At 46.7% G+C, this 17932-nt stretch overlaps 1 protein-coding gene across 1 annotated transcript; it reads right to left on the reverse strand.

Annotated features, from left to right (window-relative positions):
- Positions 1–10752: 10752 nt before the first annotated feature.
- LOC146763744 (inositol 1,4,5-trisphosphate receptor-interacting protein-like 1) lies at positions 10753–11877 on the reverse strand. The gene is made up of 2 exons (XM_085566506.1): positions 11548–11877; positions 10753–11337 (listed from the first exon to the last, which is right to left on the reverse strand). The coding sequence occupies exons 1-2, from the start codon at positions 11875–11877 to the stop codon at positions 10753–10755; spliced, it is 915 nt and encodes a 304-aa protein (XP_085422632.1).
- Between the last annotated feature and the right edge of the window lie 6055 nt (positions 11878–17932).

The raw sequence follows: 17932 nt of genomic DNA on the forward strand, positions 1-17932 counted from the left end.
AATGAAAGTTTTGGATAGTCTGTTTGCCAGAATGTACAGAAAGACTTCTGATTTATCACGACTAGAAGTATTGGGCTAAAAGAAGTAAAGAAACGATAGCCTTTATCATTCTCTAAATTCAAACATTCTCTAAATTCACTGTCTGATGTGCTGAGGCCTGAGCAGCAAGCCTGAGCCACAGCTGACTTACAAGATAGATCCTGGGGTCATTAACCCCATTAATATTTGGCTAAAAATCGACTACAGAGACAGGCTAACTCTGTATAACCTTGTGTAGTTATCTGCGAGAAATGTATCACTTTAGGAAACTTTCCCAATTGACATAAATACAGGCTTCTGTAGGGTATTTTGGGGGAAACTCCTCCCAGTGCAGGCTTTGGCTCTGGCCAAGGCCTCGCCCTGGCTGGTGGGGAAGTGTGCCATCAGATGGAGGAGTTGCTGTGCTAAAAATACAGTCAGGTCACTTTGTCCTTCTTGCACATGTTGCAGCATGGGCACATCAGTGGGCCTGCAGCACACACACACACAGCTGTGAGGGGCCCTGCAGCCCAGCTGCTGTGCTTTGGCACTGCACTCATTCCTCCCCTAAACGAAAGGACAGTGGACTTCAACTGCAAAGCCTCTCCTTGCGCTGGGATTGCTTTTGCCCTGCAGCCTCCATGGGCAGAGGCTTTGTGGGAGCAGGGGCCATCAGAGCCTGTGTCCAGAAACAGACCCGGGAAAACAAGCAGATCCTGCTGCCTTCTGCTCCTGCTGATGCTAGCAGCAACTCCCCTGGCAATTCAGGGCACTTCACACAGAGGGCTTCCATCATTTTACTGCTTGTCAGAACCTGTTGCTCCCCAGTTGTCCTGGATTTTGGAGCATCTCAGCACTTGTGTCCATGGCCCTTCCTTCATCCCCAGCCTGCAGCAGTCACAGTCACTGTCGCCTCCCCCTTGCTGCAGCTCATTTGCCAAAGTGCTGCCAAAGGCAGCGGAGCTGGCTCAGGATTCCTGTTGGCTCCTGGTCTCCAGGACGAGCTTCAGAGGGACACTTGGAGTGCTGCCTAAAGAGCTGCCCCTGGGACGGCGTGGATTTGTCCTCCCCGGGTGGCTCCTGCTTGGAGTTCTACTCTCAGTGGAATCCTGGAGTTTCCTCAGCAGGCCTTTGCAGTGAGTTCTGAGCCAACGTGTGGCTCTGCTGCCATCCCAAATCTGCGCTTCCCTTGCCCAGCCTGAGTGCAAGTCCTGGGCATGGCTGGAGATTTTCATGGCCAAAATCCTCCAGCATTTCCATCTGCTCATGGCTTTGGGCAGCACAAATCACAAAACACCCAGTGCAGCTGACAAATGGCATTTCCTGCAGATTACTACAGCCACACTGCTGATCGACAAACACATGTGAATCAATTTCAGTTGGAAAATGTCACTTATTACAAATTGCTACATCTGCACTGACAATACAGAACTATACAAATCTCAATTAAGGCTGAAACCAGGAATTTATTAGATTATTACAACCAGTCTAGGTAAAAATATACAAATACCAACTATGAGTTTGCGGGCCCCAAGTTGGGCAACTCCCTGGGGGCTCCCCTGGCAGGGGAGACCCTCCTGGAGCAGTTCTGTGTTGGGAACAGGAGACACATTGGACCTTTTCTGTCTTCAGCTGCTGTTTATTGTTATCTTATCAAAACTTCAGCACACTGTCTGTGCCCAGATCTTGCATGCGTGAAAACAGCACAAAAATGGCCAACAACCTTGTGCTGCAAGGACTTTTTAAGTCTAATCAAAAACTAAATTACCCAATTAAGAGGTGACACCTAGATTATTTTCCTTTCTCACCCCAAAACTGACCCCTAAAGGCCTGCAATGTAGATTTTTCTACCCAATTACAAGATACCACCTAAACCCAAGAAGAAAGAGGAAGAAGAGAGAAGAAAGGAACTTGAGACAACATTGTCCATCTTGAACCCATCTGTAACATACTAAAAATCCTAAAGCATAAATTCCTCACCCTTGTGACATGCTACACTACTCTCTACAATCTGTACAATTTCTTTCACACTTTTGTGGTTTCTATTTTACCTTTAAGGCTTTGGAAGTTTTCTCCATGAATGAGGGTCAAAGTCAGTGCTCCCCTGGGGGTCAGGACACCCCAGAGCAGACAAAGAAATATTCCTGGGGCTCTGGCTTCCCAACTTCAGTTAAAAACTTTCAGTTAACAAAACTTACTTTATTGCCAACCTCTACAACAACTCACTATATACAAAGATCAATTAGGTATTTAAGAACTTAATTGATGACATATTGCTACTGTGGGAATCCAGGGCTTCCTTCTGGCTGCCCTGGAAGGCCTGGGATGCTGGCAGGGGGTGAGGATCCCCGCTGTACAGAGCCCCAAGAGACACTGTCTGTGATCTCTGTCCATGGAAAAGAGTTTTCAATCTTACAGGATGAATTACAAGCTCTGAGTGTTTGATAGAAGTAATAATTAAGTGTGGCACGGGTGCAAAAGTAAAATTGTAGGTTTCTGGATTAGGGGTTCCAAGGGGACAAGATGGAGGCAATTGGGTGTGTCTTGTCCTTTTTCTCCTTCTTCATGCCCTCCATGTTTCACTGCAGTGTTGGCATTTTTCTATTGGTTTAGACTGGGGACACACTGTTCAAGGTAGATGATAGATCTTGGCATGTTATTGTAAATATAGCACACGTAGTTTCTGGTATATAATGTTTGTGACATCCCACTGAGGGGTACAGCCCCACATGCTGCCCTGCAGGACAGAGCTGTGGCAGGGCAGCACAACATGTTATAGATAAGCAAGAATAAACAACCTTGAAAACCAGCACAGACGAATTATGACTTCTTCTTTGGCAACGGGGCTGAAAGACAGAGATGTTTTACAATCTCAGAATCATCAATACCACAGATTCCGACAACTACAAGTGTACAGCCCATATAAAAATAGAAAAATATGCATTCCCTCCCCAAGCAACCTTGTACCAAGAGCTCGATTGAGAGAATTATACAACTATAGATCTCTGTACATGTTTAAATAGAACTAAATACATATACACACACACATATATATAAATACATATATAACAATAGACATAAACACAGATTAAATATGACATGTTATATACAATATATAAACAGATATAGAACACAAACCTATCTATAAATTTACAAATATCACTGTACCAAGATCAATATCCATACAAATCCGTCAAATACAAATATACAGCTATACATCTGGATACGTAGGTAAAAATAATTACACACAGAAATGGAATAATATACATATGTAAGTATAAAAATAGACGTATCTACCAGTACAAATACCAACATACCTATTTAAAGAGCCATATATCTATGACTTCATCAACAGACTTAGACTGCAACAAAACTGTACCCATAGAAAATAGAACTAAACACAGAAAAAACAACATACATGTATACTTAGATACATATATACACATATATGTAATCACAAACACATATGAATATATACACAACCAATATATACAGAGCATACACCCATAAATACTACAACAGACATACAGAAAAACACCCATACGAATGGCAACATCCATATGTAAATATCCATGTAATTATCACTGTCAATGTGCAAGTCCATACATCTTTAAACAAAACTCCAAGCAGGGGGATCCCAGCTATATTAAGATCCTTGTTTAATGTTGAAGAACGAGATATAATAAGGCAGGCTGCCATAAAAGATTGGGAATTCAGGAATCCCCAGGGCAGGAGTGGGGCAGAAAAGTGGCTGGAACAAAGACCGTCAGGGAACGCTCAGACAGGGGCGGATCGAGCAAAAATTATTGGATTGAGAAACATGGTAGTACAAGATATTCAGGGAGCGGTCCCCAAGGGACAAAATATTAGCAAGGTGCTGGGGGTATGCCACGGGAAGGATGAAACTCCTACCGAGTGGCTGGAGAGGCTCAGAAAAAGTCTTCAAATGTATTCTGGTACGGACCCTGAATCCCCTGGGGCAGGGTGGGGGGGGAGGTCCTTTTAAAAATGCAATTCATTGCTAAATCATGGGAGGACATTCAAAGAAAGTTAGAAAAAAATAGATAATTGGTAAGAAAGAAGTTTACAGGAACTATTGAGAGAAGCACAGAAGGTGTGTGTGAGAAGGGATGAGGAAAAACAAAAGACACAAGCCAGGGTGTTGGTAGCAGCAGTTAGGGAAGCACAAGCACAAACAGCTGGAACATCAGCTCCAGCCCGGAAGCCCCAGGGAAAGCTGGGACACACACAAAAGACAAACAAACGAATAAGTGCCCCCGAATGTTTTTACTGTAAAAAGAAAGAACACCTCAAGAGGGATTGTAAGAAAAGAATAAAGGATGAAGTGGTCTTTGAAGAAGAATAGAGGTGTGAGGGGCTTTATAATTTGGGGTCACAGACATCTAGAGAGCCCTTGATAAAATTAAAGGTTGGACACCAAAAACAGGAGTTGGGCTTTTTAGTGGATACAGGAGTGGAAAAAACCACAGTCCAACAACTGCCTCCTGGATTATCAGGTCCAGGTAGATTCCACTGATCTACCCAAGGCTGGGAGATACAAATTCTTATTAGTCATAGTAGACAAACTAACCCACTGGGTAGAGGCTTTCCCAAGCTCCCGGGCTCTAGCCCAAACAGTATCAAGAATCTTATTGGAAGAAATGATACCTCGATACGGGTTAGTAAGCTGCATTGATTCCGACCAAGGAACACATTTCACATCAAAAATTTTTAAGCTATCGGCAGATGCTTTAGGCATTTGATGGGAATACCACACCCCGTGGCACCCCTAAAGCTCAGGGCAAGTTGAGAGAATGAATCAGACATTAAAAGCCCAATTAGCCAAATTGATGTTAGAAACAAGAATGTGATGGATAAAATGCCTCCTGTTTGCCTTATTAAATATAAGAGCTATGCCTCATTCTGAGACGGGGCTTTCACCTTTTGAAATGTTATATGCCTTATACCCATGGTATGCCTGTAGGGATCCAAGATTAGAGAATAGACAAATACAATCATACCTGGTAGCATTAAAGAAGAATCTCGAGCAATTGCGAAAGCCAGGGCTGATCATGCAGCACAGCCCTCTTAGCTTCTGGATACATAAAATACAACCTGGGGACAAAGTATTTGTGAAAGCATGGAAGGAGGCCACATTAGCGCCTCATTGGGAGGGACCCTTCATTCTTCTTTTGACTACAGATACTGCTATAGGAACTGCAGAAAAGGGGTGGACACATGCATGGAGAGTGAAGGAAGTCGATCTCCAGAGTGGGAAATCACCTCCCCCACTGGAGATTTGAAGATAACCCTGTGCCAGCCAAGTAAATGACTGAAAGCATCTCTGTCAAATGTTCTGTGCCAAAGTGTAACTGTTATCCTTTTGTACATTTCCCTCACAAATACTTTCATAAGGTTTGGGTTGTTCATTGCGGGGGAGGAATAAGACCAAGTGGGTTATGTGGAAAGTGCTTTGAGCAGGAGCAAGACCTGACAAGCCATTTTCTGGTATTAGCCGCAAAGCTGAGATTGTCTCAATTGAATTCAATAATCTGGTTTCGCTTATATCAGAATGGATTAAGGAGGAAATTAGAAGGAAAAGCTAAAATTATTACTGTTGAGTGTCACAGGTTGAACAAGGTACCCTGCAGTGAAGATCCTGTTGAATTATGCCAGTGGGACATTTTTAAACGAAGGAATGCAGCTCGGTCTTGCTCTGAAACCAGGGACAAAGATTCCTGCTGCCAAGAAGATGGACTACTCGGCTGCTGGAGGCACCCCAGTGGGCATCGGGAACGGCAGAGGGATCCTAGCGGTGGAAGTACTCCTGGTGAGCCCGAGTCTAGCCACGTGCCTCAATAACCTCCCTAATCTTGGGAAGGGGGAACTCGGTGGCAGATACCCAGAGAAATTACCCCTTACCTCATGGAACTGCAGTGAGGGTAAGCCGAATAAACCTTGCCTTAAAACAAACACTCAACAGGGGGTGTACAAATTCAAAGGGAAACCAAAAACATACCTTGAAAATGGACAGTCAGCTCATCATTTACATCGAAGGAGCACAGGGGAAATCTCAATTCCGGCTTGTAACGAATGTAATCCTACATTATGGGTTGGGGTAAAGCAGGAGTCTATCTTTGTTGCTTATTTCCAAGCTAACCCAGTGTGTTATAATCAAAACAAGATTCGTATGTGTGTAATGGGGGGAAAAAATCTACTGGGTGGGAAATAACCTAAAATATGAAAACAGGATACCTCTAGAAACTGAGCCAATCATCCTGGACCTCTTAGAGGACCAGGACGACAGGGCCTGTCTACAGTATGATAAAATGTTTTGTTTCACCAAGGATAAAGAAGGGATGGACCCAGAAAATAAGATGAAACAGGTAATGCAAGAGATAAAAAGAGAGGAAGCCGAGATGAAGAAAAAGAGAATAGAACAAGAAAGGCTGAGATTTCTAAGTGAGCAATATGACCAGTTGGAAAAACAATACACAAAATGGGGATTGCCTGCTTCAGATCAAAATCTTTTTGTGGATCTGATGCAGGAAATTTCCACAGAGCTGAGGTTGTCTAATTGCTGGGTCTGTGGGGGGCTAAAATCCACTGAAAAATGGCCTTGGAGGGGTGAGGGTTTGACTCCTGAGCAACTACTGAAATGGGAAACTTGTGGGACCCCCAAAAGAATTCTGAGACCGGAGGCGTGGGTACTGGACCAACGAGTAATTGGAATATTCTGACTTAGCAGAGAGGGAGGGTTATATTCAGAAATTGTAGGATACACTCCATGCGTATCCACCCTATCCATAAATTCCACCAGCCACATCAAGGTCTGGCAGCCTGAAAGCCCTACTGGGTACTGGAGCCAGGAAAAAAAGGATAACTGTGAACGGAGTTATAACATTGGGCTTTGCTGGTACAAAACCCCTGGAGCTAACCCATATTGGTCAATCAGCAAATTGACTAAGTATTGAGATGAGCCTGAGAGCATAAAAATCAGATGAAAAGCACCTAATGGATTACACTGGATCAGTGCACAAAGCACAGCATGCTGCCCCGTCCTGTTTGTGTTGGGCTTCTTCAGCAATATCCTAGCTTCTCTTCACAAAGAAAAAACTCCATCAATGTAAAAAGAACTAATTCAAGTACTAGCTTTGTATTCTACTTCAGTATATGTATTTTTGTGTCTGTAATTTTATATTTTTCTGAAAATGTACATTCATATCTTCACAATTACGTCTTTCTAGTTTCTTGTATACCAAAGCAATTATTTTTTAACTCTTATTTATTGAAGTTGTTAATTTTTATGTAGCATATTTTAAAATGTTTTGAAAAAACATCTTTTGGATAGTTTTCCTCATTCTTAAAAAAATATCCACAAGCCATTTTAGTCTCTGTCTCTCAAAGTTGTTTCATACCTGCCTATTTTAAACCAGGACTACAAGACTTTAATAGGATTGAGAGGGGTCCATGAAATATACACCAGTGATTCCTTCTCCAGAATATCATGCCACACATTTAGTTGCAAACTTAAGCCAGATGAGTGGAATAAAAAAGATGTGATGGGCCTTTGGGAGCACCTTGGCTGATCTTTCTGCTTTTTCAGTCGAGCAAGCCTCTGATCCAGGACAAGAGATTGCATTTAGGGATACAGAACCATTTGGCAGGAACTCTGCTTATTTCTAGTAACAGCTGGAGGCCTGTAACTCCACAGGATGTTTTGGCTGTCCCAGGCTTTGTTGGGCTTTGACTGCAAATACCATTGCCCTTGCTTTCTGATCTAGCAGTACGATGGCTGGGCAAAAACTGCCCACTGTGCCATATTCCAAAGGCAGTTTGGTCTGGAGTTTGTGAATGAAGGAAACCCTTACCCAATTCCAAACCACATTAAAAGAAACGTAAAAGAGAACTTTGCATCCTTAGCAAACAACTGACAATTCAGTACTGAATGCAGAGCTTATTTGCAGAGTGAAAAGGAAGGGAATCTTCCAATGGAGTTTGTTGGAGAGGATGAAATAAGAAAGTCTAATAAATATGATTGCCTGACAAAGGATTTAGAAAATACAGAGAGTGTAAGCAGACTGAGATGAAAACAAGCTTTGAGATGGCAGACCTTGGTTGCTAAGCACTGGTGGACAGTGGTGTAGCTAGTAGCAGGTAACTCCCATTTTTGATCCACAGACAAATGAAGGGGTCAGATAAAGTGCTCTGTCTCCTTCCTCAAAAATGTAGAGTTTATCTTGCATTTGCAACCCTCCCCTGATGCATGATGTATCTGTAATCCCATTGGTCCAAAGTCCTATACTGCACCCACTTTCAAGCCCCCTTGATAAGTTGTTCCCGGGAGACCACGCTCTCTCTCTCCTGCCTCTCGCTCCAGCCCCTTCTCCTGCCCTTCTTCTGCCCCTCTTCCTGCCCGTTCTCCTGTGTGCTCTCTTGCCCTCCCCTTCTCTCCACTCTCTTGGACCCTCTCTTGGAACTCTCCCGCTGTCTTGCCCTACCCGCACTCCTTGGGGCCTGCTTCGAGCTGCAGCTGGCAGCTCTGAGCAGGGCCCCACAATAAACCATACATCCCGAGACCTGACTCCAGAGATCTCTCGTCTCCATCTGTCCCAACCATCCAAGACCAGCACTTGCCACAGCAGTCGTAGTTTATGGAGTTTTCAATCTGACTCCCACTCATAGCTGCTACCGGAGAAATCCATGTCCCTGCAAGTGTCAGTGTCTTCTGTCTGCCATAAATTGTTTTGCTGCAACCATCAGAGGCATCAGGCTGGACACAGGCTTGGCTGATATTAGGAATAGGAGCTGCCCTCAGGAGAAAAAATGAAATTAACTTTTACTTCCCAAACCTACCTGCCCACAGGCTCAAGCAGGATTCCTCTAGTTCCCAGAAATATGCAGAAATAGGGCTGAGAAGACCATCTGGACATACATGTTCATGCTCAGGACCTTGCTGATGTCGTTGTGTTTTGCCTTTTTTTCTTTCATATGTTTTCTATAGTTTTCAAACATATATTTGTAAGTCTGTAGCCTACTGTATTAGTGACTAATTTTCTAAAGCCTTTCCCTAAGCAGAAAAACTTCTAGAGTTCCAAGCAGCAGTGGGTAGAAGGCCCAAGTGCTATCTTGGTTCTTCCTGGGACAGAACTCTCCAGGGAGGTGGTGAAATCACTATCCCTGGATGTGTTTAAAAAAGACCGGATATGCACTCAGTGCCACAGTTTCGTTGAAGTGTTAGGGCATGGGCTGGACTCGATGATCTTCCAGCCTAGGGATTCTGTGATTCTGTGACTGAGGGAGATTTCCTGCAGCCCTGGAAAGGGCTCCGGGGGCCCTTGGCCAAGGACAGGGATCAGAGCTGAGGGAAAAGCAAAGGGCTCAAGGTGAAGGCCGAGAGGGCAGAGCTGCCACAGCGTGGCACAGAAAGAGCCTCATCTCTTTCTCCTCAACCTGTGCTGGCTGCACTGTCTTTACAGCACTGGCGGCTCCACATGGAGAACTAAACACAGCAGAGGGGGCTGGACAGGTGCCCTAGCTGAGGAAGAGGGAAACACATCCCCTGATCGATGTTTGACCTGTCACCATCACCTACAGAAGATTAGACTGGAATGAGCTGTGCGAACCAGGAACAAAGAGGCAGATTTCCCTGGTCTTACCATGAGGAAAGGAGAGGGGACAGCTGCTGCCCTGGACCTCAGTAACAGACTCTGCACACCTCCTCACCCTTCACCTACCAGTGTGCCACGAGGAAAGGAGAGGGAACAGCTGCTGCTCTGGACCTCAGTGACAGATTCTGCACACCTCCTCACCCTTTGGCTACCTGGGAAAGCTACAACAGCGGGGCTGAGCTCCGTGTCGGTCCCCTGCCCAGCTGATCTTTTTAATAACGAGCTGAACATTAATAAAGACATTAGCCCTGTTCATTTCCGTTGTGCTCCTGCCCTTGAGGCACAGGCACGGCTGAGGGCCTCTGCCTGCTGCTTGTTATAAATGACCCAGACCCCAAGTGGGAATGAATTATAGACCTTTTATTGAGAACAATAAAAAGATCAGCAAAGCAAAAGGGACACCGCTGGGTGTGTGGCAAAATGCCAGAGGCTCGTGCACAAAATGGTGGCTCCACCTTTTATACACCTGATATTGCATCAGCCTTATGCATTGTGAGAAACAACGCGTCACTTCTTAAAATTTTAGAAGGTTTATTGAACTGCAACAAGGGACTGAATAAAGAAAAAGGGACAGTCACCCTTATATATCCTATTGCCGCACCAACCTCGTGGTAAGCCAGCTCTGCCCACACTCCTGCACATGGCACTCTTCCAACCCAGTTCTTCCTTCCTCTTCCTGACTTGATGGTAGACCAAATGTTTGTTGAATCATTGAATTTTATTTTTTTAAGAATACAAAACTGTAGGAAAACCTCCTATGTATGTATAATTTTCCTTAACAAAACTTTTGACATGTTTGAAATCATGTTAACCTTCCCAGCTCTGCCTTGGGAGATTTTAGAAGTATTTTCACTTGGCTATCTTCTTCAGAGTTCATAATAAATGAACTAAAGAATCCTAACAGAACACAAAAAATGTCCCATGAGGAATGATTGACTTCACCTTCCTCAATTCCTGTTTGGTTGCAGTGCTGTCACCTCAAGAGCACAGCCATCGTGGCAGTGAGACGGAGAGGTGGCAGCTCTGTGGCCCGCACGGTGCTGCTGGCAGAGACGGCTGCTGCCTACTCAAGGCTCAGGCAGGCACAGGAGCTGCCTTGCTGCACGGCCAGAACCATCTCGATGCTGCGGTGCAGGCCAGAGGCGCCGCTCAGCCGGAACCTGCAGGACTTGCCGCAGGGCAGCGCCGTCAGCTGCAAACGGCGCGAGTGCGGCAGGAGCAGCCAGGCCGACGCCACCAACATCTGCACCCAGCGGGTGACTTTCTCTGGGTCCAAGTAGGAGCCCGTGCAGAGGGTGTCCATCAGGTACCACTCCTGGTCGCTGGGCAGCTGGCCACCAGAGGCGTGGAGAAAGCACGTGTGCCCCAGCAGCTGCTCCCCGGAGCACAGGCACTCCAGCTCCACGCGGATGCGCTCGGCTGGCGGCCATTTCCTGCTCTCCGGGCTGAAGGAGTGGCCGGGCGGTGGCCGCAGGATGACCAGCGTGCGGTAGGTGCTGCTGTTCTCCTGGGCGCTGCAGGTGGGGCTGGTGTCCGTCCCGGCGGCTGGGTGCAGCTCCGGCATGAAGTTCCTCCGGGACAGCACTCGGCAGACACTGAGGAGATCGTCCACCAGCTCCTGCAGCACCTTTGTGCTGGGCAGGCCCTGCTGCAGAATCACAGAACAGCTGAGCTTGGGAGTGACCTTTACAGGCTGTCCACTGTGACCCCACAGCAACGAGCAGGGACATTCTCACCTAGATCAGGCTGCTGACAGCCCACTCCAGCCTTATCCTGGATGTGCCCACTGGTGATGGGCTGGGCACAGCCAAAGTGCTGCCACCCTGCCTATACCCTTGACCTTCTCATGTTCACTGACCTTCTCCTTCCTGCTGGATCCCTCCTGCCTCCTCCTGCTGGCAGAGCCACGCTTTCTTCTCCTGACCAGCCAGCAGCCCATAGCAAGAACCTTAGCCAGGACTGCTGCACTGATGAAAAAAAGCCACTGCTTTTCCATCCCAGAGCGGAGCAGGGCTTCCATGGTGCCACTGCTCCCCTCAATCTCCTGCAGGAGCCGCATCATCTCTTGATGCAAATATTCTTCACGCTTCAGCATCTCATTATCTTCATTCTTTTCAATTTGTAGGTTCACCTTCAGCCCAGCATGAGTGGCTAACAAGGCCAGGATGAAGGCCACTGTTGGAGACATGGCCTAGTGGAAGAAAGAGGATTCAGCATGTCTGGCTGGGAGGGAGCAGGGGGCTGGCGACACCTGCAATGTCCCCAAAGCCTCTCTGGGCACCTGCCACGCTGAGATCTCCAAGCTCCTCTTCCCCCAGCTCAGAGGACAGTGCCCTACCCTGAGGGTCCCAGCTCCCACTCTGGCTTTAAACCCCCAGGGCACCTTTCCCAGCTCCCATCCAGCCCAGCATTCCCCCTGCATGTGCACTCACTGGCTGCCAGAATCCAACTGCCCTGTGCTGCCCCTGGACACAGGAGCCTGTGTCACCTGTCCTCTGTGATGTCACAGCCAGCAGAACCATGTCACTCAGCTGCCAAGTGCCCCTGCTCACAGCTGCCACTGTGACCCATGCCCTGGCGTGTCACAGCCCCCAGAGCCGCCTCCCGGCCCACGAGCCCCAGCCTTGGTGCCCACTGCTGGCCTCAGCGGCTCCTGGTGTCACGATCTGCCCATAGCGGGGTGTTGTGATGGTTCGTTGGCCAATCCCAAAAGTGCAAAAAAGGCAAACAGCAGAGCACCATCAGTTTAATCACAACAAACTCACCTTTATTAGGGGCCAAAACAATACATGTGATAGTGGGATCAGAGAGGAAATAGAAGAAGAGAGAGAGAAAAGAGGGGGATGGGAATAGCTACTGACACAGGTGAGATCCTCACTGGTCCGGATGATGGAGATCCATCTTATTGTGTTGGGGAAAGCCTCCAAAGTCCTACCTAACCCAGGGGTCCAGTTATAGTCCACTGCGGAAAAAGGGGAGAACATACAGAACTTAAGAGTTTATTGAAACTGCTGTGGGAGAACAGGTGAGTCCACTGAAACCCCCAAGCAGGATGAACACAATAAAGAATAAGTCCATTGAAGTTACTGGAGAAGAACAGGTCATGTCAATAGTGGTCACACCACCATTCCCTCCATCCCTCCACTCCCTGTGGCAGGGGTCTCAGTCTCAGTCCTTGGGGAGAGGGTTCTTGATCTCCGTCTGTCATGGTGACAACGAGGGAGATGAGGGGTCTGCAGTGAGAGACCACCAGAGTCACCCCAACAGTTCATTTGGCTTAAGGATGGAGAGTGAAGCAGGAATTGCAGTAGGCCACTCTGTGCTGGGTCCACGCTGGGTCTTCACCAAGTCCTTGCCAACTCCTTGCCGAGTTCTTGCCAGGCTCCTTTGGAACAGCCAACGTGACAGTGCAGTGGCTGCACCAGCACTGTTGCCTTCTCCAAGCCAGAACTGCAGTGGGAGAAGGGAGTTCCTGCTCATGGCAATCGGCAGAGAAATGAGTGAGGGTCTTCAGACGGCCTCTTATCCTCACCTGAGTGCAAAGCCAGCCACAGGAGCCCCCCAGGGTGTTCTGGATCCAGGCTGCAGACATCACTGAAATGGTTGGGGACTGGAGCTGGATCTTCCAGTGCTCACCACCCTTGACTGCCCTTGAGATGAGCCTAAACCTCACCTGCAGCAACCTGAGCACATTTACCCTTCTTGCCCATCCGTGCATGTGATGTTCCCACATCACACACAAGCCCTTTGCAGGGAGTGACCAGCTTCCAGCTGATCTGCTACCCTGCCCTTGCTTTTCTGTTTCCCTGCAATGAACTTAACAGATTGTGAGAATCCCAGCAGAGCATTTGGTTCTCAAGAGCTCTTAGGCAAAAAAGACCTTCACCAGTCACTATTGTGTGCATAGAGAAGGAGGTGCTGACAAACAGAAGGCACAGGCAGGGCTCTGACATAAGAGCTCCTGAGCTGTAGGATTCCATGCATTGTTCTTCCCAGCTGCTTTTCTCATATTTTGTACAGTTCTGGACAGGGCCTGCTGCTGACAAGGTAGGAGGGATGTCTCAGCCTCAGCCACAGCAGCTCAGTGTCAACAGTGGGAGCAAACAGCCAACAAAACAAAACCAGACAAGGGGACATCTTCTGCACGGTGCCGAGTCAAGGTTCTGCTGCCAAACCACCCAACAGCACTTTGCACTGACTCAGGATCAGCTACACGTGTTCCTCCTGCTCCAAGGGAGCTGGTGCTGGTGCTGTTTGCAGCACTTTCCACCAGCTCTGGGTAGTTTATTCAGTTGTCCTGCAGAGCTGGACACATGATGGACCTCAGCGACTCCTCAAGGGAGCAGAGATCATGAGGGAGTTCATGAGGGACATGCTGGATGTGCCATTGTCCTGAGGGTGCTCGTGGTGCATGTGCCATTGCTACCATCTGTCCTTAAAGCAAGATATCCCTAAATAAACAAATGCCCAACATGGCACGGTGTCTACAAAGTGTCAGGAGTCTTTGCTGTCATTGCTGTCCTTTGCTGTCCTGGCTGCTCCTATGAGGCTTCTCCTGCCCCACCTTGCAGGTCTGGCTGCCTGGGGCCACAGCTGAAAGAGAAATCAGGGCTGGAGCCATGGTGGTAGTAACCCCTTTCCTGTGCTTCTCATATTTTTTCTTGGCATTTCTCTAATTTTCTATTTCCTTTTCTTTCATCTTTCATGAAAAAAAAAAAAAAGTTGTATTATCGCTTTGAATTCTCAACATGTAACCTCCTTTGTGTTTTAATCTCACTTTCAGTTATATTTAGAAGTGAATTTCTTCCTGCAGTTGTGGGTCGAGACTCCTTAAGCCTATCAGAACGTCCTGCTTAGCTACTTCCCACGTTAAGGTCATTGCTCCATAAATTCTAGAAAATTCAATATAAACCTCATTTTTGCCTAAGAGTCACATGTCTGTTGTCATGGAGTTTACAACACATTGTTCATGTCTATGTCTACAGGGCTATGTTGTAGTGCTTCCACATCGTGGCCCAAAATCTGTAATTCCTTAACTGGGGTTTGAATTTTGGATTGCCTTACATCTATCTGTGCATGTGTTTGTGCATCTACAGGAGGGGGTGTGGTAGAAGTGTCAGAATAACAGCAAGATGTTGCAAAGAAAAGTGGCCTTACTAGAAATGTGTTCAACAAAAACCCAAATCAACAAACTGTAATAGCTAACGGTCTTACAGTCTCAAGTCAAACTTACTTCCATTAGAGTAAAATATTGTGAGCTAAGAGCTGTGAAATAGCAGGATCTCCAAGTTACAGGACTAGTTTAAAAACCAAAGAAATAGCACTGAAATTTTTAATTTAAAAAATATACTTTACCTGAATTGAAAACATGACAATTTTTATTTTCTCCTGAAGCATGATGATAAATGCAACTTCTTTTAAAAAAATTCATTGGAAACCCAGGACTTAAACATCTTTTGATCATATGGTGATGATTAAGAAAGATATTCTTCTTTTGATCTATCTGTGATGCTTAATCATGAACTTACGGAATTTGCCAATTCATTTTATAACAATTTCACACCTTTACTCACATTCCCAACTTTATGGTTTAGTTCTGAAAATTAGCTTATGTTCACTGAATAATGCAGCAACTTGTTTTGACTCTGATTGGCTTTCTCAGATGTAATTTGTTTTATATATGATTTTGTTTGAAAAAAATGAAACACTGGGGCAGCTATTGAGCTGTTCTTATGTCCCACAGTAAATAAATAAAAATCCATCTGTTTTATAAGACCAGGTTGTACAAAAAGCCAGATAAGGTGAATTACGAGGTGGTTAAAATTCAAATATTCTTGAAGCTGTAAGTCTGAAGTCCGTCTCCTCTCGCATGAGAAGAAATTAAAGAGAAAGCAAACCAAATACTGCTGAGAAAGTTTGTCTTATTTCTGGCTGCCCAAAGCAGCTCAGCTGCCTAGTGCGCCCAGCTCATACATCAGGTGCTGAAGCATGAATGTGTTTCAATCCTCAAATGAAGTTGAAATCACTTTGGAAAAGCAGTTTATGACAGCACACACATTTATGGTGTCAAACATGTTTTATATTCATGTCTGTTGGTGGAGCTTGTGCTGCCGGGTTGGGCAGCACATCCTTGACTAAGGTTGATTCTGTTTCTGGTTTGAAAAAATTATTTCTAGGGGATTTTTTCTCTCTTCTTCAACTATTTTCATCTGCCATTGTTACATTACTTCTGTTGTTGTTTGGTGAATTATGAAAAGGAAAGGATAGGAATCAGCCCAGGCATAAACAGGGGCAAAGGCTCATTCAGCTGCAATAATACCAAAATTTCAATTGAGTCCACAGTGCTACAGCGTGGATGAGCAGAAATGCCTCCTGGTAACTGATCAGGGCTCCAGCAGCATAAACAGTGGCCCTGTTTTGTTTTGTGAAGGCACAAGAGGCAAAGATCCCAGGCTGGGATAGGAAGTTGTTACTGGGAACCACAACAATATTGAGAACAGAAGGAATAAGACAAAGAAACGACTTACAGGGAAAACTGTGACAACACTGACCCAGCTCTTCCAGGCCATGTATTTTCTCCTACCTGGAAAGGTCACCCTTCTCCTATGGGAAGAGAGAGAGCTCCTTTCTTAGTCTCTGGCAATGACCTGAGGTGGGATCAAAGATAATGATGGGGACATGGCCAGACTCTCGTGTTCTTTGGTCCCACCTTGCATCATTGCCAGGTGCAAGCAAAGGGACAGGTGTCTTCCCAATGTGGATCTAGGGGAAAGTGGGCCACCAGGTCTCTGCCCAACATGAATCCTCTGATGGGGGATGAAGTTGGAACAGAGGACAAAGCTCATTGTGCAGTGGGGGCAGTTACAGGGCTTCCCTTATTGGTGGGTTTGTTGGTGTTGGTCAAGGATGATGGCCAGGAGAAGCTCTTCCCACTCTCCAGACAATTGTAGGTTGTCTCCCAGGGTGGATGTGCTCGTGGGTGGATCATCTGGTGAAAGATCAGATTGGAGCTCTGGATTAAACTCTTCCTATGTGCCTCACACTCATAGGGCTGTTCCCCGATATGGATTTTCCAATGGCGGATCAGGCTGCAGCTCCAGCTGAAGCTCTTTTCACATTCTAAGCATTTGTAGGGCTTCTCTCTGGCATGAAGCTGCTCATACACCACCAGGTCCGAGCTCCAGCTGGATCTCCGGCTGCCATCCTGGCACAGGGTGGGTCTTTCCTCCTTGGAGCACCCTGAGCTGGGTTTGGAACTCCTCCTTGAGCAAGATCTCTGGGGATCTTCTTCCCCATTGGATTCTTGCACTGTGGAGCTGCTCAAAACAGCCTCTTGCACGAGGTTCTGCCATGGGGATTTGTCCTTCTTGGTCTACATCCTCAGCTCCTTTTCTGGGGAAGGAGGGACAAGGAGAGGATGGGATTTGTCTCCAAGCCAGAAGAAGGGGAAAGAGATCTCTTCAATCTGTCCCCGGAAGGATAATGCTGGCAGTGGGGCTGTCCTGCAGCTGGGGGTGGTGCTGGGCTGGGAGATGGAGGAGAGAGGAGGAAAAGGGCAGTGACTTTGTCCTCACCTGCCTGGGTGTTCTGGGGCATCTTCCTCTTCCTTTCTGCCAGCTTGCTCATCCAGTCAAGATTTGGGAAAGGGAATCCTGTACTGGGGTAAAGCAAGATGAGAGTACATTGTGTTGGTGACATAGCCCACCGGAGTCCCGGCTACCTCTGTTGGCACTCCGGCACTGTGCCAGGAGTGGGGAACAGCTGGGAACTGGGTTCTGCCCACAGCTGAACCTGAAGAGCCAGCAGAATCAGCAATGTCAGGGACTGGGCGAAGGAGAAAGGAGAAGGCTCTCTGTTCTGAGGTTCCACAGGGACGACTTTATTCCACATGAAGGGGACAGGTCAAAAGGGCCCTAAGCACCTCAGTGCATGGGTTAAAATACTGTCACAAACCAGGGGGCAGATACAAAAAAAAAACCCAATAGGAAAATTTCAAGGGTAGAACAAGGGGATTACATCAGTAGTGTGGGACCAGTCAGGGTAGGGGGAGGAGAGAGAAAGGTCACAGGGCCCAATGGGGCGTCATAGATTAGAGGATTTCCAAGTGGGTGTTTGAATCAGGGATTGGTCCAGGGAAAGAGTGGCAGGGAAGATTCAGGAAAAAGAGGCTGACTTGCCTGATAGGCAGGGAAGATACTAGAACAATGGGAGGGGAATGGCTTGAGGGACAGCTCTAAGGGATT

Source organism: Lonchura striata, chromosome Z (genome assembly GCF_050655825.1).
Source record: "Lonchura striata isolate lonStrDom1 chromosome Z, ASM5065582v1, whole genome shotgun sequence".
Taxonomy (NCBI): domain Eukaryota; kingdom Metazoa; phylum Chordata; class Aves; order Passeriformes; family Estrildidae; genus Lonchura; species Lonchura striata.

Excerpts from the sequence above, each read along its gene's own strand:
- LOC146763744 (XM_085566506.1), bottom strand. The coding sequence starts at position 11,877 with ATGTCTCCAACAGTGGCCTTCATCCTGGCCTTGTTAGCCACTCATGCT. Across the intron at positions 11,338-11,547 it reads GATCCAGCAGGAAGGAGAAG|CAGGGCCTGCCCAGCACAAA; the intron begins GTCAGTGAACAT and ends GTGATTCTGCAG.